At 39.1% G+C, this 21,287-nt stretch overlaps 1 protein-coding gene across 2 annotated transcripts; it reads right to left on the bottom strand.

Annotated features, from left to right (window-relative positions):
• Positions 1-14,505: 14,505 nt before the first annotated feature.
• On the bottom strand, positions 14,506-16,424 carry LOC133735202 (B3 domain-containing protein Os01g0723500-like). 2 transcript variants are annotated; one of them, XM_062162613.1, is made up of 4 exons: positions 16,337-16,424; positions 15,421-15,898; positions 15,202-15,341; positions 14,506-14,791 (listed from the first exon to the last, which is right to left on the bottom strand). In XM_062162613.1, the coding sequence occupies exons 1-4, from the start codon at positions 16,397-16,399 to the stop codon at positions 14,549-14,551; spliced, it is 924 nt and encodes a 307-aa protein (XP_062018597.1). In that variant the 5' UTR covers positions 16,400-16,424; the 3' UTR covers positions 14,506-14,548. The 2 variants fall into 2 exon arrangements, with proteins under 2 accessions (XP_062018597.1, XP_062018601.1); XM_062162617.1 differs by having other exon boundaries at positions 15,421-15,886.
• Positions 16,425-21,287: the final 4,863 nt, after the last annotated feature.

Genomic DNA, 21,287 nt, shown 5'->3' with positions numbered 1-21,287 from the left:
ATTCCTGCTAGCTGCCAAATGAAAGACAGGGCGTCAGAGGGAGACCGCGTTGGGCGGTCTTCACTTCTCCGATGCCTAAGTCAGTTGATATACAGGCAGCACAGTAATAAATGAGAGTTAATGCGTAAATAATGAAGGGAGAAGAGAGGACCTTTTATAGGTGAGGAGAGGTCTGATCTTCTCCTTGTTTTCGATGTGGGACTGATGTGCTTCAGTTCCCAGTTTTAGTAGCTTCTGATGCCGTCTTGGCAGAGTGCGTGGCGGCGCGTCAGCGGTGATCCTGGGGAACTCTTGTGCTCAGGCCGTGGCCCGCCTGGCTGCCTATCTGTGGGTTACTCCTTTGACGGTAGTTGGTACCTCTGGCGGTACGATGAGTGTGTCCGATTATAGCTAATTATGCTTTGCAACGTACATGTAGGTACAGTTAGTCAATGTATTTATGTTGACAAAGTAACAGTAGGTAAGTATTGAATGCGTAATTAATGAGGAGAGAGGAGAGAACCTTTTATAGGTGAGGAAGAGGAGGTCCTTCTCTTTGTTTTCGATGTGGGACTGAAGTGCTTCAGTTCCCAGCTCTGGGAGCTACTGATGCCATCTTGGCGCGGCGCGTGGCGGCGCGTCGGCGGTGATCTGGAGGTGATCCGACGCTGAGGTTGTAGCCCGCCTGGCGGTGTATCTGCATGTCATTCCTTTGGTTGGAATTAGTACCTTTGGCGGTACAATGAGTGTGGCCCATTATAGCTAATTATGCTTGCAAATGTACATGTATGTACAGATAACTATATATATGTTTATGACTCTTGTTACTGAGTATTCGCGAAATGTGTTATTGTGTTATGTTGTATTGCTCTTTGCTAGAATTTGGAATAGGTTAGAGTAGGTTTATGATTCGTAAATGCAACGTGCTGTTTAGTTATATGGCTATCGCTAGTTGCTCAGTTGCTAGAGTTTGAAATAGGGTATAGTTAGTGTTAACGTTTAGAATTGGTGACTCTAATTAACGTAAAGAATGAGAGAGAGAGAGAGAGAGAGAGACAAGAAGTATAGTGGTTCGTCTCCCGCCTTAGCAGGAAACTACGTCCACTTGAAAGCTTAACTAGCGTGTTTGGGTCTTGCGGCCCAGAGGGATTACAAGAGATGTAATGGGATCGAGTTTAAGTGGGAGGAGGGGTCTCTTTTATAGGTAAGGGAGCCCCTCTCATTTACATTTTCTTAGATGTGGGATGCAAAACCACTATTCTAGTCTTAGAAAGCATGTTTGTGAAGGTAACTTGGCAAGGCCGGGAAGGTTTCTTCCTGGCGACGTATTGGCCGCCTCCGACCACCGTGGCGTAGCTTGAGTGTCGAGGTACGAGATGTATATCATGGTCGGGTCCCACCATGGCTTGTGGGCCCACTAAGAAGGTGTTACTTATGCTTGGTGAGATAGCAAACTAGCTTGCTAGTAGAGGTATCTACAAGTCCCCGAAGTCCCCAAGTAAGAGGAGCTTCTTGGTTGGGGAGTTATAAACATGATGTCATCAAGCATAAGTAACGTCCGAGAGGCGCCTAGCCCCTACAAGTCCCCGAACTCCGTAAGCAAGAAGGGACTCGTTAACCTGAACAACAAAGACAAAGCACGCATATGTAGAATGTTTGTTGTATTGGGCAACGTATGTGAGTTGCACGGATATGCATTGGCATATGCGAATGTACGAGGTGCATGATACATGTTGATGTATACATGCGAATGGAGCCGAGTACGATCGATTATGACGTATAAACTCTAGAACGCGTGTGGTTGTGTGAACATCTCACGAATAAGCATGTGAATTGCATACGATACGCGCGGTATTCGCAAGAGAACGAACGAGGTCAAGTTGACGAGGTTACGCTCGGTGTAAGTTGCATGAGTGCCATGAAGGCAAGCGTTTGTAATTCGTGAACGATGAATAAGCGAACGCTTGTGTTTGGTTTTCGCTCGTAATAATGGGACGCGAAAAGAATTCGATTTGTGACAAACGACAAATGATAGAAGAATTCAATGTTCCATTAATGTGTAATATGTCGAGGGGATGTGGTGTAAAACTTGGGAATGCAGGAAGGCAAGAGCGTGAAAGCTTGGGGGTTGCCGGGAAGGCATGAGCGGGAAGCTCGATGGTTGCTGGAAGGCGTGAGCGGGAAGCTCGGGGGTTGCCGGGAAGGCGTGAGCGGGAAGCTCGGGGGTTGCCGGGAAGGCGTGAGCGGGAAGCTCGATGGTTGCCGGGAAGGCGTGAGCGGGAGGCTCGAGGGTTGCCGGGAAGGCATGAGCGGGAAGCTCGATGGTTGCTGGGAAGGCGTGAGCGGGAAGCTCGGGGGTTGCCGGGAAGGCGTGAGCGGGAAGCTTGAGGTTGTCGGGAAGGCGTGAGCGGGAGGCTCGGGGGTTGCCGGGAAGGCATGAGCGGGACGCTCGATGGTTGCAGGGAAGGCGTGAGCGGAAAGCTCGGGGTTGCCGGGAAGGCGTGAGCGGAAAGCTCGATGGTTGCCGTGAAGGCGTGAGCGTGGAGCTCGTGAGGGGGAAGCTCAGGGGTGCCGTGAAGGCGTGAGCGCGGAGCTCGTGAGCAGGAAGCTCATGGGTGTCGTGAAGGCGTGAGCGGGAAGCTCGATGGTTGCCGGGAATGCGTGAGCGGGAAGCTCGGGGGTGCCATGAAGGCGTGAGCGAGGAGCTCGTGAGCGGGAAGCTCGTACGTAATGCCCTGAGGCAAGAGTGTGAAAGCTCGGCGGTGCCGCTGAGGCAAGAGCGTGAAAGCTCGGCGGTGCCGCTGAGGCGTGAGCGTGAGAGCTCGGGGTTGCCGTGAAGGCATGAGTGTTAGAGCTCGTGAGCGCGGAGCTTTGGTCAGCGGTAGCCGAGCTTGGCCAGCGAGTTGGCGGAGCCTTTTCTTAGCGGAGGTTGTCAGCGGAGATGCTAGGGAGGCTGCTGTCGGTTGGCGGAGTGGAGCAGAGATTGGTCAACCGGAGGTTTGGAGTTCGGCGGAGCTGGTGTTTGCTACGGCTGGTATGCTGGCGGTGCCGCTAGCCGGAGGCTTTGATTGGCGGAGCAGCGGAGCTTGGTGCTCACTTGGAGGCTTGGTGCTCACTTGGAGCTCGACGTTGATGATCAGCTTGGCGATTGGATGCGACAATGAAGAAGGCAGGTTGCCCATAGTGGACTTGTGGGTGTCCAAAGTAATTTGGCACCACAAAAAAAAAATTGTACCGCTGGCATGATGTTGTGGTAAGAGGCCAATGTGCCACTAGACTAACGCTAAGTCCGCCAAGAATGGGATTACCGCTGAGTGAGTTGCCGCCAAGATTTTTTTTTTTTTTTTTTGCAGCGTTGACTTTTTTAGATAGGCGTTGATCAGCCCGTGGGCATTGAACGGAGTTGACCAGCCCCTTGGGTGTTGATCAAGCGTTGACTTGGCAGATGGCACAAGTTGCCGCTAAGAATATATAACTCAAAGAAAAATTATTTTGAGTTCCGTTAAGATGACTTAACTCAACGGTAAGTGACAAAGCCTTTGTATCGGCTTCCCACAGACGGCGCAAATGTTAACGTTTAGAATCGGTGACTCTAATTAACGTAAAGAATGAGAGAGAGAGAGAGAGAGAGAGAGAGAGAGAGAGAGAGACACACACACACACACACACACACACAAGAAGTATAGTGGTTCGTCTCCCGCCTTAGCGGAAAACTACGTCCACTTGAAAGCTTAACTAGTGTGTTTGGGCCTTGCGGCCCAGAGGGATTACAAGAGATGTAATGCGATCGAGTTTAAGTGGGAGGAGGGGTCCCTTTTATAGGTAAGGGAACCCCTCTCATTTACATTTTCTTAGATGTGGGATGCAAAACCACTATTCTAGTCTTAGAAAGCATGTTTGTGAAGGTAACTTGGTAAGGCCGGGAAGGTTGCTTCCCGGCGACGTATCGGTGGTCGTAGCTTGAGTGTCGAGGTACGAGATGTATATCGTGATCGGGTCCCACCATGGCTTGTGGGCCCACTAAGAGGGTCTTACTTATGCTTGGTGAGATAGCAAACTAGCTTGCTAGTAGAGGTATCTACAGTTAGTTATATTACATGTACTAGATATGGAAATCATCTATTGAACATTGTGCAATTCTTAGATGTTGTGAAATTTTAATTAAAACTCGCAAGCGCACGAATCGTCGTTAGTATAGTGTGCAAGTACGAGGTCGTTCCAACTGAGGATTGATAATCAATTTAAATCCTAACTCAATTTATCCAAACACAAAATCACAAAAACACAAGAACAATTAAGATAACGAAAGTATTGTTTTTAGATTTTTCGAATAAAGAAATAATGTGAAACAAACAAACAAACAAAATAAAGTTTATAAGTTGAAAAGCAAAGATGATAAAACCTAGGGTTTCAGAATCAACCACTAACAATCCTATTTATGTTTCGATGCAATTAACTGATTCTTTTGTTCCTTTTGATGATAATTCTCGTATCTAAGTCCAGGTACGGCACTTAGACCATAGTTTTCCTTAAGTGTATGATTCTCTCCAGGTACGGCAGAGGTCGTGTATCCTAACATGCAATTTATCCAGGTACGGCATAAATTTAACACATAGGACTCATTATGTTTTAGAAAACAAGAGAATCATGCAAACCATTACTTCAGGTACGACAATAATGTAATTCACAACTCTTAATCACAAGAAGCTAATTTGAATTATATTGCAGGTACGCCTCAAATTCATCTTCTAATTACTAGATGCAAAGCCCTAAGGTGATCAATCAAAGAACTTAAACATAAAGCATCAATTCAAATAGTGACTAAGAATTCATCATAAAGAAACTATAAATCCATCAATATAATATCAAAGTACATAAACAATCATGATAGAGCATCATCTTAACCCTAGAAAAAGGTTTAGCAAAAGATAACTAAATAAAACATAGGAAAGACATAAAAAGAATGGAAGGGAAAAGATGGGGAAGATGAATGAGTCGTCTCCGCTCCTTAGGCGTCTACATTGTGCTCCGAGACTCTCTTTCTCATGTAAATTCGTGCTCCCTTATATAGGGAAGATTTCTGCTCATCTTTGGCTTCATGTTTCCTTGTAAAACTTGGATTTAGATTCCTTTCTTCATTTGGAATGGGAAAACCTTGAAATATCTCTTGTAGAAGTAGGAATAAGTTCATCATTGAATACTCATCTGAATTAACTTCCTTGAAACATTAGGATTGATGATCTTGTGCCACGGAACTTGAGTTCTCAACGAATGTTTGTAAAATCCCGAGCAGATTTTCTGTCTGACCTATCTTCACTCAAATAATCATAACTTTCTCTTGAAATATCGAAATCGAGATCCGTAAAATTCTACAGAAAGTTGATATCCGTAGCTTTCCAATGATATAAGGCTCATTGTCTGATTCGATCTGAGCAACTCCCAGTAATTCGAGGAAGTTGGATGTTCTGCACAGACAGATTCTGGGACCTGGGCATCTTTCAATCCTAGTTAGCTCATTTTCTGCTTTCTATGGAACAAACCTACAAAAACACTAAAAGATGTAAATGAATCATAAATAAGGAGAACTAAACATAAAAACCAAGATTAAGAGGCATAGAAATATAGGAAAATATGAGCACATCATTAGACTAGATATGGAAATCACCAGCAACTCTTTCCATATCTGTTGAACACATGCACAATAACTACTAGTTTGTTAGTGCTTAATTCTGTCGGCCGTATTCTCAATGCAATTTTCGCTATATAATTTTGAAGGGTTATTAGTGTTTTTTGCCACTTTGCTTAGTTGAAACTGGATCTCCTGATCACTTAACACTAGTCAGATGCTTACTGATGTTGAAATTAAAACTAGAGCCCTTAATTATATACTTGAGACTCTGTCCATCATTAATTCTCATTTTTCTCCTTTTGTTCTCTCCTGCCCCTTAGAGGCTTTGAATAAATCGAAGTATATGGATGGCCTTCGAGCAGTAAGGAAGCACATTCAGAAGCTGGAACAGGACCTTGAGTTGCTTAAAGCACATGCTAAAAGAAAAGTTGAATTTAGTTCTGATGCTATTGAAGAAACTCCATAAGATATTAAGAGTGTAGAGTTTGGGAGCTCCTCAAACTTCAAGCTCCTCAGACTCCAATGAGGCCATGAAAACAACAAAGCTTGCAAAGCTAGACACTCAAGTAAATTTCTGGATGTATTTTGCTAGGAGTGTACTATTAGATGTACTCATTTTGTGGATAAAAGATTATCTTTGCACAATCCATTTTGGTGTATATATGATGTGGATTATAACAATTTATTATATATATATATATATTGATCGGTTACTGTTAATTTGATCATTTTTTATTCCACATCCAGCAAATATAATGCATTGAATCATTCTATTAGGACAACAATAACCACACAAAAAACTGTCGCACCTCAAAATAAAAATTGTTGTCTGAATACAAAACAAATCACAGATGCTATGAAAAAACAATTGTGTGAATAAAAGTCACACAACGGCTATACAAAAAAGCGACTTCTTAATCGCAATCATACAACGGATGCTCAAGTTGCTCGTTGTCTGAGTAAAGTTCACACAACAGTTAATGTTGTCGAGTGCCTGTCGACATGTTGTTGACATGGATGCTGAGTTTTTCATATGACAGTTCCCTAAATCGACCTTCATCAAACGGCACCGAAATATACGACAGTCAGCCTCCATATCAGACGACAGTTTTTAACCGTCGTCTGTTTCAATTTCTGTAGTAGTGGTCAACAGTTTCACTTGGTTTCTTTCTTGCTCGGATCGATCTTGTCAATCTAGACATAGGTCGTTTGGTTCCTCGGCTTTCTTTAAAATATGTACCATGCCTTAAATAATAAAAAGATTGTACTGTCCTAACAATCTAACATCACATTTTAATCAGACCAAAACAAAAACATCACTTTTTACTTTTTTGTTTGAAGTGTAATTTATCGAAACCCACGGACAGTTACAAACTTACAATTGTAAATGAGGACGTCAATATCTCGTCAAAAAAAAAAATTGAGGACATCAATGATTGTTTCCAGAGCAAAGCAAGCAAGCCAATTGACCAAGTAGTTCTGTAGTTTTACTTACTAAGTATATATGCCGATGGTGTGGTCCCCTACAACCCTGTTATGTTGTCCGCTTCAAGCTGCTGAATCATGAATACCGTATTAGGCTTAATAAATACGTTGTATGACTCATGTAGGCCTTACTACAAAAGACCGGTTATTTATGATATTCATTAATTTATTGTGCATATCAAGGACATGCATACTGGACGTTACAATAATTGTCTACAAACGTGCAGGATGTGTATGAGTAGGGTTTCAAAGCTCACCGGTGAGGTGAGTAGTATAAACACTAATTTACAACATAATAAAAAAAACAAAGCGTTGGCAAAGGAATGCGATTCCCTGGCTGTTTATTTTATGAAAATTTAAAAAAAAAAAAAAAAACAATGAATCTTTGAATAAAAAAATTAAAATAAAAAAAAAACGATGAATCTCACGTTAAGTTTAAACTAGTAGTACAATATATGTAGATTTTTTTTTTTAACATTGGTTATACCAAAAAAAAAACCAAGACAAAATACGTACCCGTCGGTTAACGAACACGTTTTTTTTTTTTTTTTTTTTTTTTTTGGCAAAGGGGAATATCATTAAAAACACAAGGGGAAAAAGAACCCTTGAGAGAAACAACAAAAAAAAAGACACAAACAACAACCTCTACAAGTGAGGAGGACCAGGTAAACCGTCAAAAACAAGAACTGCAACTAAGGGAGAAGGAGGGTGTTGAACCCAGTTAGGAGGACACCTCCCACTATAGACTAACGAAGCAACAATATGTGCCGCTTTTGCCTTTCTACTGGTCCACGACCAGTTAAAATGCCGGGTTGAAAGGAGATACCGGACTTGAGAGAGAATATTAGTTGTTGTCCAATCTGAAGCAGGGCTATTTTGTCTAAGAGAGTTGATAATATCTTGAGAGTCAGAAGAAATGAAAATATCCTGCAACGGGAAAGTGTTGGCAAGATGCATAGCTTCTCTAATAGCCAAAGCTTCTGCAGCCATTGCAGAAGGGGCCAACGTCTTTAGTGCTCTGCCCGCAACCAATCGACCATTCGAATCACGAGCAATTGCTGCTATTCCACATAAAAGAGTCTTTGAACCATGATGCATCAGTATTTATTCGAATGGCATTCATAGGAGGTGGAATCCATCTTGAGAAGCAAGGAAGAGACTGAGTAGATCTTATCTCAAAACCTCCCTGCCAAAACCTGAAACCAGGTAGATTAAGGTTGCCGTTTTTTTGTACAAATCTGTCTTTCTAGAAGCCTCCACTGCTCCTATAAAAGGAGCTGAAAGGTGCTCACAAGTGCTCAACTCATCACTCAGAAATCAGTATCTCTGATCCCCCAAATCTACCCAGCGTCACTTTCTTCTGTAATTAGGGATTAGGTTTTGACTTCGATTGTGATATCATGGTGAAGAAAGAACTCGATCTGATGCATCTGATAGCCAGGATGAAGAAGAAGATTCAACTTCATAAACAGTTGATATCGAATTGAGGATTTACCAAAGACAAGTATATAACTATATATTATAGCTAGTCATCTACGTTAATCAATCTATTATCCTCACTGTTTAATTTTTGAACCTCTTATATACCTGCAGAAACGACTGGACGTTGTGCGTCCTTAATGACGTAGAGGTCATTAGGAGACTGTAGGTATAAGGTTTACACTTGATGTGTTGGCATCACTATACAAAGCACTGAAGAAGCTTACAAAGTTCATCAAAACTGATCTCGGAGAATTTCAAGTAATTGCATCTCATGCATAAGCACGGGATTGCAACATGTTGCAATCCCCGAGTCAGCCCGAGTCAGTCCTAGTTAACCCTACGTTTTTGGGAGTCCAATTTTGGAAAGTATCTTTTGATTTTTAAATTTTATTTTACTAAGATATTTTTCAACTAATAAAATCGTGCTTTTGAAGTCCTAGGTGATTTAGGATTTGTTTATTTTAATTGGATATCTTTTATTAAAAGATCTTTCCTAGTAGGAGTCCAATTAGGGTTGAGTCTTAATTGTTGAGAATTTATTTTCTCCTCAATATATTCAGAAAAGCAGCGTTGATTGTGTAGGGATTTTGATGCAAGAATTATTGTGTGTCTTGCTTGCTTAGAAAGAGTTCCATAGGAGTCCATGAAACACTTGTTCCGTGTCGAAGTGTTTCATTATTCATTCATATACATGCATTGATTCTCTCGAGATCAGTAGAGAAGATTGGTGGTGCAAGTGGAGCGATATTTGCAGATCGTTCAAGTGAAGAAGAAGGTCAAGATTCAAGACAAGCACCTCTCTAGTGAGTCTAGAGATTGTAGCCGCATAGAGAGCTATATGTGTTTGTAAAGAATCATATCCTTCATCAATAAGTTGATTGATTTTATTTGGGTTCTCAAGAGCAAGAGCCCCGCAGTGTTTTTAATCTCAAAATTGAGGTTTTCACTGCGTAACCAAAATTGTGCTTTCTGTGTGAAAATTTTGATTTCTGCCCAGTAAGGACTGCAACGTGTCTATCAATCCTCGAAACCCAGAAAAACGTTTCATCCAAATATTTTCACTTGGCATCAGAGCGGGTTCTAAAGCTTTTTAGTAGATCTGAGGACAAGATGGAACGTGAATTTGACAGAGCTGCTGATTCGATAAATTGTCCCCCATGTTTTGATGGTGGAGATTACTCGCAATGGAAGATCATGATGAGGTTCAAGCCCAAGAAAAAGGTACAAAATGTTGCTTTCTCTTCTGTTAAAATGAAAGAAGTAGATGATAGTGGTTCTGTGGATTTGGCTTTACTAACCAAAGAATTTAAAAAAAAATCTTAAAAATAAAAACTCCTTTGGTAATACTTCAGAAAGTATATCTGAATTAAAAAGGGCGCAATTATCTGAAAAACGTTTTGACAAAAACACCAAAGTCAATAATTTTGATCAAGAGAAAAGTGTTGTTGAAAAACCTAAATGTTATGAATGTGGTGGTATTGGTCATATCTCTTCTGATTGTGGAAACAGAAAATATAGCTCACCAAATGACAGGACTCTTAAGTCAACTTGGAGCGACAGTGAGGAAGATTCTCAAACTGAGAATGAAGAAGAGAACATTGCATTCACCTCCTCACTTCATCAAGAGGCATCTGATGATTCCAACAATGAAGGTGAGATTTTTGATGTATCTGATGATGAGACTAATGATAAGTGCAGGGAACTGTATAAAGCTTCAAGAGTGATGCTCAAAAGAAATCTCAAGCTAGAGAACGAGATTGAGCAAGTCAGAAAAGCAAAGGAAAAGGCCGAGTTAAATCTTAAATCATGCAAAGAAAAATGGGACGGTGAACGCATTGCTTATACTGACAAAATTGATGTTTTGCAGGATAAGATGAATTCCCAAACTTGGGAGGTGGAGCGTACTGAGTTGATTGACATGATTAAAACCCTTCAGGTTGAAGTTAAAGCTCAATCAAATTTGAATGTCTCACTAACCTCTGAAATTGAGAATTTGCAGGTTAAGCTTAAAGAGTCTCAAGAAAAGTTCAACAAATATTCTCAATAGGGTCAGATTTGGTTTCCAAAATGATTGGAATTGGAAAACCACACACCAACAAGAAAGGGTTGGGGTATGAAGGTGCAAAAACAGAAGGTGTAAAAATCGATCATTCTGACTTTGTAAAAGGTGTAGAATGTAAAAGTTCATTGGATCAGTCACAAGCTTCAAATAACAATGATTCTAGTCCCAAGTTGCCCAAAAGATTAGAGGCAAATTTAGCCCTTCAAACCCATCAAAAAGTTGCTCAGGTAAGTTTTGACAGTCACAATTCTGTGCGTCAGCCCAGGTATGTCCATAACTCTAAAAGCATTATTCTCACTTGTCATTATTGCAGAAAATTGGGACACATACGTCCTAGGTGTAATATACTTCGTAGGGTCACTCAAAATCAGAGGAAAGCATCAAAAATTAGCCCAACTGCATTGCTGCAAGCTGAGCTGAAAGAGCATCTGAAGTTGATTAGCAGGATTGCAGAGCGTATTGCAATCCCCAAAGAGCAGAATTTGAAGCATAAGCAAATCTGGATTAAAAAAAGGTTCAAATAATCGTTTTTCTGCTCATATGGATAACCTTGATAATATGCTTGAGCTTACTTTTGTTCCTACTGAACACAAATTGGCTAATTCGTTTACTAGGCCTTTAGACATAACTCGATTTGAATCACTTAGAAGCACCATTGGTGGATGCTCTAAGTATTGATACTCTCACTTCGCTTGATCCATTTTGCATTAATTCATAGTGTATGATATCATATTAGTATAGGTGCATTGCTCTTTTTATTTCTGCATTTCTGTTTTCAGATTTCTGGAGAATCAGGATTGCATGTGAGGTTTGTATCCCAGCGTGTCTGACAGATCAAATTGAACTTAGATTGACAAGTGTTCTAATACTTTCCTTAAATATGATTGTGATGAGTCGAATAACATGTTTTGAATGGGTTCTTGCATCACTTTGTAATCTTGAGCATGAACAACATATTCTTTATCACTTTGTATTCTCACATGCACACATACTCCTTTGTGGTGGTACGTATCCTCTTGGTTGATTTGATTTTAATTCACACAGACTAAGTGAGTGAATATTGTTGTTGCTCCCTGTTAAAAAGGTTCAAATATTTGGAGCAAGGCCAGGCTATTCCCAAAGTAAACAGGCCTTGGTCGTGATGAACGATATGAGGTTTGGGAAGAAAAGGGAATGGTTTGGTCACCCCGGTGGATTGTGAAACTATTGACTCGAGTTGATATGACCTTTGGGATGTCCTTGTTACATCTAGTACCCTAAAGTCAACTGACTTGGGAGTTGCTGGCATAAAACTTGTTACATGAGTCTTAGTTTTCTTGGAAAAAAAAATGTGAAAAAGTTTCATAGTGCGTGAAAGGCAAAAAGAAAAAATATTATGCCCTCACGGTGTCATAAGGGGAGATTTGAGTTGATTGTGATTATATTTTTTTCACTTCTTATGTGTGTTCTACTTTCTCTGATCTGAGATTTTTACAAACCCCACTTTGAGCTATGTTCACTTACACAACAAAATCTCTTCACTCATGTGACCTTAACTTATTACTTTCATGTTTGAGGATTGGTGCTAACACTCTTGTCTAAAAGCTATGCTTTTGTCTCTGTAATTTGTACAAGGATACAAACCCACTCATTGTGTGTTTGCATTTCATTCTTGCATCTTTCATAGCATGATCACACTCAGGGGGAGTATTGATACTTGGACTATTTCCAACTGATTGATTCTACATAGCTTCCACTACATAAGTTGCTTTTGTCATTCCTAGACAAAAAGGGGGAGATATTGGTGAATTTGATGAACTTGTGTTTGATTGTTTAAATATTTTGATATTGATCTTGAAATTGTGTTGACACTCCTATGCCTTGTCTTTAACTTGCTTTCTACAAGGTGTCAGGTGTGTTGATAAGTGTTTCAGGAAAGGCATATTGCTGATGGAATGTGATGATCTTCAAGTACTTGTTGAGGGGGAGTGTGCCTAAAATAGGATGTTTTGTATAGGAATGCCAAAAAGAGGAGATCGTAGGTATAAGGTTTACACTTGATGTGTTGGCATCCCTATATAAAGCACTGAAGAAGCCTACAAAGTTCATCAAAACTGATCTTGGAGAATTTCAGGTAATTGCACCTCATGCATAAGCATGGGATTGCAACATGCATGTGTCCTGAGTCAGTCCTAGTCAACCCTACGTTTTTGAGAGTCCAATTTTGGAAAGTATATTTTGGTTTTTAGATTTTATTTTACAAAGATATTTTTCAACTAATAAAATCGTGCTTTTGAAGTCCTAGGTGATTTAGGATTTGTTTATTTTAATTGGATATCTTTTATTAAAAGATCTTTCCTAGTAGGAGTCCAATTAGGGTTGAGTCTTAATTGTTGAGAATTTATTTTCTCCTCAATATATTCAGAAAAGCAGCGTTGATTGTGTAGGGATTTTGATGCAAGAATTATTGTGTGTCTTGCTTGCTTAGAAAGAGTTCCATAGGAGTCCATGAAACACTTGTTCCGTGTCTAAGTGTTTCATTGTTCATTCATATACATGCATTAATTCTCTCGAGATCAGTAGAGAAGATTGGTGGTGCAAGTGGAGCGATATTTGCAGATCGTTCAAGTGAAGAAGAAGGTCAAGATTCAAGACAAGCACCTCTCTGGTGAGTCTAGAGATTGTAGCCGCGTAGAGAGCTATATGTGTTTGTAAAGAACCATATCCTTCATCAATAAGTTGATTGATTTTATTTGGGTTCTTAAGAGTAAGAGCCCCGCAGTGTTTTTAATCTCAAAATTGAGATTTTCACTACGTAACCAAAATTGTGCTTTCTGTGTGAAAATTTTGATTTCTGCCCAGTAAGGATTGCAACGTGTCTATCAATCCCCGAAACCCAGAAAAACGTTTCATCCAAGTATTTTCAGAGACGATACAGTTGCTGGAAGGAAATTGGAATGTAAATCTTGTTTTGATCGAGATCTAGAAAATCTGTGTGATTTATCCTTGATAAGATTGTATTAAACTGCTACTGTTTGTAAAACATGATTGTGTGTGATAAACTGATATTTCTCATCAAGGTTTATGTTGGTAATAATTGGAAAATATTTATTTCATTTCCATCAGGTTGGGGAGAAGATGGTGAAGCCAATCTGCAGGCCCCCGTAAAGCACTTATCCAGATAAAGGCCGAAGAGAAGGAGCAGTAGCTGTAGGGATCAGAGGGCTGCTAGTTCTCTAACCCTGAACCTTGGGCTCCCAGTTCTTTAATTGGGTCAGATAAAGGACGAAGGAAACACAGGCCGAATTGAGTCAGATAATTAATCGGATTAGTTATTTACCAGGGAGTCTGCTGTATGAGAATTGATTGCAATAACAAGCTAGCTGCTGAAATGATGATATTAACATATGTAATACAGTTTTTAATTTCAATGATTTATTAGTGGAGATTCATGTTCAACTTGGCTCTTGCCTTGTGCCAAGTTTGTTTTTCCAATACATGCTGGTTGCAGAGCGATTTCTATTTTTCCCAGTTAGATGACACTGTCTTAAGAACTGTATTGTAGTGCAATTGTTGAAATCGACCATGAAGTCTCATATCCAAGAATAATACTAGCGACAAATCAAGAATATTTAGTAGTGTGTTAAAATAAAATAAAAAATAAAAAAAAGGTAGAATGAAGATATAAAGCACATTCCATCTGAAGCCTAAGAGAAGAATCTTGCAGAAAACTTCAAGCCAAGACATAATAGCAGACTACAAACTTGCATGAATGTTGTTTCCAACTGAGAAGCTAAAGACACCAGTGAAATCTTTGCAGCTACATACTAAATCAAAGTTCCATTCTTGTTTTTAGATGTACCAAATGTGCAAAAACATGCATCCCCAGAGTTACAAAATCACTAGTTAATTTGTCTGAATTGACCGACAAATCAACATCTGAAAAAAGAAACTTTCATCATCACAACATCATTCGTCTGCTTAATCAGCTCAAAGACACAAACATCTCCCACTTTCAGATCATTCTGCCTTACAAACTCATTCCAACCTTGAGAGAATCTACTTGAGCGAGAGTCATTTATCCACTTCACAGACCACAACCTGTTTGAAACTTGAAGCTCAGCTGTCCTTTTCTTTATCTTAATATAATCTTTCACAAAGGTACATGGTATATGCTGCAAAGGTTAGATTATAGGTAAATTAGTGCATTCTATAAAACTGATGGATGACCAAGCAACCAAATAAGCTGTTGCATGTGTAACAGATGAACATAACGAGAACAACAAATTTTCTGCCTGACAAGGACAATAGTTTCTTGGAGTTCTCAAGTAAGAATATATAGTGCCTCGATCTCCAAAAATTTGTGAGAGTTACAAAGAAAAATTTGTAATAATATGTCGTTCATTTTAATAAATTTTGACTCATATATAATTGGACTTATGCCTACAGTCATGGCAGTGAATATAAACTCCATGCTCTCAATCATATTGATCCACAGGAAGATATAATGCATCTTTTATTGAGAAGTTAAATCCCTATATGGATGACTACAATATCAAGTTTGGGGTTTCGTTCATGTTCATACCAGAATTCCTTTGGTCACATAAGTTTCGGTCAAAAGAGTTCTGAAGCAAGGATGGTTCGATGAGTATCTGTTGGCTGCTTCTAGAGCACTATTTGCCACTTGAGGCTGGAAAGACAAAGTCTCTCTAGAATTCATATTTCCTGCATAAATCAAGTGAAAACATTAGCATTTGCAGTTTACAAAGTGTATTAGAAGTTATTCGCGCGTTCAGAAACTTACTAATTGACTCGTCAATATCCATAGATGTTTCCAATTCAAAATCACTTGGTTCAGATTTGACGGAAATAGTTTCTTGACTAGTTTTATTTTCACCAGCTGAACCTTTTAACTTCTGATAATCCATCTTCTTCTTTGGATATATGCTGGAACTCATAACAGCGTTTGTTCTATGACTTTCATTACCGTGCCTCTTTTTAAATGGTTTTTCACTTCTCCTAGCCGGCATTACAAACTCCTTTTTGCAACCATGTCTTCCATATATGTCAACATAGAATTTTGAATTTCCAGCATATTGGAAAATTAGAAACTCTCCAAGCTTTAAACCATTATCATGCACAAATTGCTTCCAACCCTTTTGTAAAAAGAACCTGCCGTTATCGCTTTTCACATCAACAAGCCAAGTTCCAGCAGGGGTCCGAAGATGGGATTGTTGAAGTACACTTGCAGCCAAATGCTTACGAAAAGCCTGTGGGATTCTCTGTAACAGAAGTGGTTAGGATGTGAATCACTTGACAATATACGCACTATACTAAAACAAAATTATAAAGCAAACATCTCTTTCATAACCACAGTGGAAAAACGAAAAGCATACTCTCCAATAGTCACAAGGAACTTCATCTCAAAAAAGGGGATACTTTGCAAGTCCATACTTCATTTAACCAGTTTACAGACCAAACAAACCCAATTAGTTTAAATTGATTTAACCCTTATATTTTAGTCACGAAAATTGCAACAACCAATTTGATATAAACAATATGATATCTTTTAATTTTAGTTTTCTTGCTATCGAAGGAATAATAGCGATTCAGCCGATTCTTGTTGTTTATGTGTACGTACTACAGTCTTCTCTTAAAAAACAACAACAAAAAAAACAAAAAAACGTACTACAGAGTACGTGTATGAGAGAGGGTCTTACCAGCTTGTCAGAGAAGTCACCTATAAGAACCTTGAAAAAGGAAGGCTTTCTTTTTCTTGCCATGACGATTTTGTGTTCGTCTACTTCTTCGTCTAGCAAGGTTCGGAATCCCTATCCCTTACTCAGTGTCTCGCACTCGTATTTTGTGTAAAAAATTTCCTTCGATCAACATCCTATTAAATAACAATCGACCCAGATGATTAAGGGTTTTTAATGAAATGTAGGGTCCAGATCAAGGGACACCTTTTTTTACACAAATTTTGACACACCTTGTGAACCATTAGATTTAAAAATATTCAATGGTTAAGATTTATTGTTTGAATGATGTCAACATACAACATTGATGGCATTACATTTTCTAATCTAAAATTAACTTTTCTTCATTAAAAGAAAAAACAAAATTAAATTTGAAAAATCAAAATCAACAAAAACTAAAAAAATATAAAAGAGGAAGAAGAATAACAAAATAAGGAGTGTTCTATTCGATCAAAAGAAGAAGAAAAAAATAACAGAAGAACACGCCAAAAAGAACATCGATCTCTTCTCTAACTTTAAGCTCTCATCGTCCTTTCCAACTACCAGCTCTCATCTCCATCCTCCCAATTGAGGCATGTTATTTTTGTTTTCATAAAAGAATGGTATCAATGCACTCTTTGTTTTCATATTGAATGGATTTGCTGTAGCTAGTTCAAATACGTGATGTAGCCACAGCAAGTGACAAGCACTTACTGAGAACACATAGAAGGAGGAAAATCAGATCTATACTTCTACATATATGAACGTGAAATTATATGTTCTTCTGACCTTTTCATTTATTAATTTGTTTGCTATTTTAATGAGTCTACGATTCATTACAATGCACTCTGTGTTGCTAGCTAGCTAGCTAAGCTTTTGAAGGTGGTTGGTATGATTTGATGGTACAATATTCCCGGCGACACCGTATATTGATCAATCCCTCTTCTTCCTCATCACCGTCTGTTTCTCGCTAGCTAAACCCTCTTGAAATATTGAATTTTTCAGTGTAATATATCTGTCTTAGCTCAACTCTCTTTAATCTAAGGAGGCCCATCAGTTTCTTGGCTTTGTTGATTGGTTTCTTGCTCAGTTTCTTGTGCGCAGTTTAGTACTTCAACTCTTGTTCATCTAATTCCAAAAACCAAAACCCGATACACAAGTACATGCAAGTTCATATCATACATACTTTTGTGATGTTTTTTTGTTAATCATTCATTTCATTAATGAAGCATATGATTTGTGTGTTTAAGAGTCTCATAATCCAACTACGTGACAAACAATTGTGCCCAGACATGAACTGCAAGCTCACAGCCTTCTTCTGCTATTTTTTTTTTCTTTTGATTGAATAGAACACTCCTTATTATGTTATTCTTCTTCCTCTTTTATTTCTTTGTAGTTTTTGTTGATTTTGATTTTTCAAATTTTAATTTCTTTTTTTCTTTTGATGAAAAAAGTTCAATTTTAGATTAGAAAATGTAATGTCATGTCATGTCATTTATCACACAATGTTACCATCATTCAAACAATAATCTGAACCATTGAATATTTTAAAATCTAATGGCTCACAAGGTATGTCAAAATTTACACCCTTGATCCAGGCTTAAGAAGGGGGGTTTTTAAGAGTTTACTAGGGTTTCTACTATTTTCAATTTTTAATGTTTATCGCCCATATGAAAAATTAAAATTCCCGTCTTATTCCCATGTTTCTTGGTTCGCAAATAGGAGACCAATTTCATGAGGCCTCTCTCATGGTCATGAAAAATTAAAACTATCATCCTTTCGTATTTGTTTACATTATTGGGAAAGTAATTAGAATATTTTAATCTAATGCATAAAAATAAGTAATACGAAGAAAAAGAATAAGTGAAAACTAATCTTTTGAACTGTGGAAGGTTTTAATTTCATCCATTTTTGATACTTGTGCTTATGAAACATAGGAAATAAGGAATGAATATCCTTTCTCAAAGGTCAACTTCGTGAACCAAACAAACCTTTAGGGTTTGAATCTACTTAAAAAACATACCTCTGTTGAAGTCTAATAAAAGACGGGAATAGAATAAAAATCCTTCTATAAAACCACTTAAGGTACTTGAGCAACGTAAACTCAAAATTCTAGCTAGAAACAATTTGTAAACTAAAAAGAGATGTTCGACACGTACATGCATGATGCAACTAGTAGTGACAAAGTGATGAATTGAGGGTTATGTGAGGGTGAAAGAGAAGTTTATAAATTTTAGATTCTATTGTTAGATTTTAGTGGAAATCTAAAAACACAATTAAAAGTTGAAATCTAAATAAAAAAGCAAACAAGAGATTTCTCTTAGATCTTGCTATAGCGTCTCTCCTTGGAATTTGTTAGTTTGTGCGAGGGGAGTTCAATATCCCTACAAGAGCATGATGACTTGGCATTGTTTTGCTCCAATTTTGTCTCCTGTGATCGGTGATTTCACAGTCTCGGTGTGGATCAACATGCATTTCATTTGGTTCCCTTCTTGCTCTGATCTTGTCGGTCCAGACATGGTTGTTTGGTTCCTCGGCTTTATTTGAAGTATGTGTATCTGCTCTAATATTAAAAAAATAAAAATAAAAAACTGTACTATTCTAACAAATAACATTTTGTTCAAGTAAATCCAGAATATGTGTCTGGCCCAAACTCTAGGTTACTTGCTTAAGTTGTAATAGGGTTACGCTTAGAGATAAACTTAGAGAATCTTAGTAGATATCCATTCAATGTACGATTATGTTTCCATGTACAACTCTGGTTCTATGTTTGTAATCCTCTATATAAAGAGACCCCTATTATCAATGAAAGCACAAAAAATTCTCTCACAAATATCGATTCCCTAAAATATGTTATCAGCACGAATCTCTAACCCTGAAACCCTAAAATCGTAGCCTTCAAACCCTAGCAACCACCGCCTCACACATCGAAGCCCTCGATCCCAAGACCCTAGAATCGGCGGCGAAACCACCAGAACCGGCCGGAATCGCCTTGAACAGGCCGTCAGAAGTCCCTCGACAGCCCCTGCATGCGCACACCCCACCCCGCGCATCCCAGCAGCAGCACGCACGCACAAAGGCAGATTAGCCTCGCTACCTGCCAGCTCCAGCCACCGCTGACCACCTTCGGCCACCTCCGACTTCCGGCCAGATTTTTCCGATGACTTTTCTGGCGACTTTTTCTGGCAATTTTCTACATTTTTTGAGATATGTTTTAAAGGTTCTATAAGTTCCCCTTTTAGAAGTTTTTATTCTTTTTCTCGGGGACTTGCAACCTTCCTTCTTCTACCTCCCCCCCCCCCCCCCCCCTTTTTCTTCTTCATAGAGGAGACCAAAAAGCCGAACTATGGGGATTCCGTGCTCACTCCAAGCTTGGAGCTTGTAGAGTCCTCCAAACTTCTGAGAAGTTATGATCGACCACAAACACATCATTGTTTCGATCTAATCCAATACCTCTTGAAATTGAATTTCTTGGAAGCGACTACACTCAGAAATTTCTAATTTCTTAGAAACAATTACGCTCAGAAATTCTTATTGTTTTCGTGGTAGCCTTTTTCGCTCCGAAACTAACCCTCTTTTCTTGTTGTTTTTCAGGATGAGTAACCTGAACAAGTTGAACTTTTCTCCACTGGAGACAATAGGCGCAGGATACCACAAATGGGTCCATGATGTGCGCCAGCATCTTAAGGCTGAAGGGATCCTAGATACGATCCAAGAGCCAAGTTAGAACGTGCTTACTCATCAACAAGCTGCTGTTTTGGAAGCGAATAGAGCTACTATTGGGGCAAACCAAGCTAAAGCCATCATTCTCATGACAAGGCACATGAATGACGCGCTCCAGAATGAGTACCTCAATGAAGAGGACCCTAGAAAGCTAAGGGTAGAACTCAAGCTGCAATTTGGCAACGTTCGTGACTCCCTGCTTCCTGATTTATAAGTGAGATGGCATAGCCTCTCCTTCTGTGATTTCAAGTATGTACTTGACTACAACTCGGAAGCCCTTCATAATTCTGTGGCAAGAACATCATTAATACGATGTTGATCGAGAAGACTCTCTCTACCTTCCCCGTCTCTACATTGATGATTTCCAAGAATTATTGAATCGATCGATTAAATGCAGGACGCATCACAAGGTTTCATGAGCTTATTAGTGTCATGAACATAGCTGAAAAGCATGACAATATCCTTGTGAAGAACTATAACTCTAGACCTGTGGGAACCAAGTCTATTTCGGAGTCTAACTATAGTCGCGCCCCTAAGGGACGACGCAAGGAGCGAAACCCTAAGACCAAGGATAATTCTGGTCCATATTCTCGCCCCAAAAACACTACACCAATTTTGTTATCAGACAACGGCAGAAAACCGTTGTGTGATTTGAAGACTAACCGTTGTAGAGTGAGCCGTTGTCTGATGAAAAATCAGACAACGGTGGAACACAGTTGTGTGATAAACACACAGACAACAGGTATGTGTTATAACTGTTGTGTGATAGCTCGGCAGATGGCTCGGCAGATGCTAAGCGCGCAGCTGCGTAGCAGTTAAGGGGCGTCTTCAGACAACAGTGCCAGTTTGCAACCGTTGTATGTAAATCATATCAGACAACATTTTTTTATTTTGTCTGTTGTCTGATTGCTCTTCAAACTTCAGTTCTTAGACTATATTTGTTGTGTGATTAACTTTAGGACAACATAGTTCAATTGCTTCTGTTGTGTGATTAACTTGTAGGACAACAGAGTTCAATTGCTTCTGTTGTGTGATTAACTTGTAGGACAACAGAGTTCAATTAATTCTGTTGTCTGAGTATTAATCAGAAGACACTAATTCGTTAAAAACCGATGTGTGATATATTGATTACAATGTGTTTTTCTCCCATTTTTGGTCATTCAAACAACAGGCAGTGATCATTAGCTTTGGTCTGTTGTGTGATCATTTGAAC

Source organism: Rosa rugosa, chromosome 1 (genome assembly GCF_958449725.1).
Source record: "Rosa rugosa chromosome 1, drRosRugo1.1, whole genome shotgun sequence".
In the NCBI taxonomy this organism is placed as follows: Eukaryota; Viridiplantae; Streptophyta; class Magnoliopsida; order Rosales; family Rosaceae; genus Rosa; species Rosa rugosa.
This window is presented reverse-complemented; position numbering and strand designations above follow the sequence as displayed.

Coding starts and splice junctions, on each gene's coding strand:
- LOC133735202 (XM_062162613.1), bottom strand. CDS start 16,399: ATGGCAAGAAAAAGAAAGCCTTCCTTTTTCAAGGTTCTTATAGGTGAC. Junction 15,899..16,336: donor GTGACTTCTCTGACAAGCTG/GTAAGACCCTCT, acceptor CTTCTGTTACAG/AGAATCCCACAGGCTTTTCG. Junction 15,342..15,420: donor GGATATTGACGAGTCAATTA/GTAAGTTTCTGA, acceptor TGATTTATGCAG/GAAATATGAATTCTAGAGAG.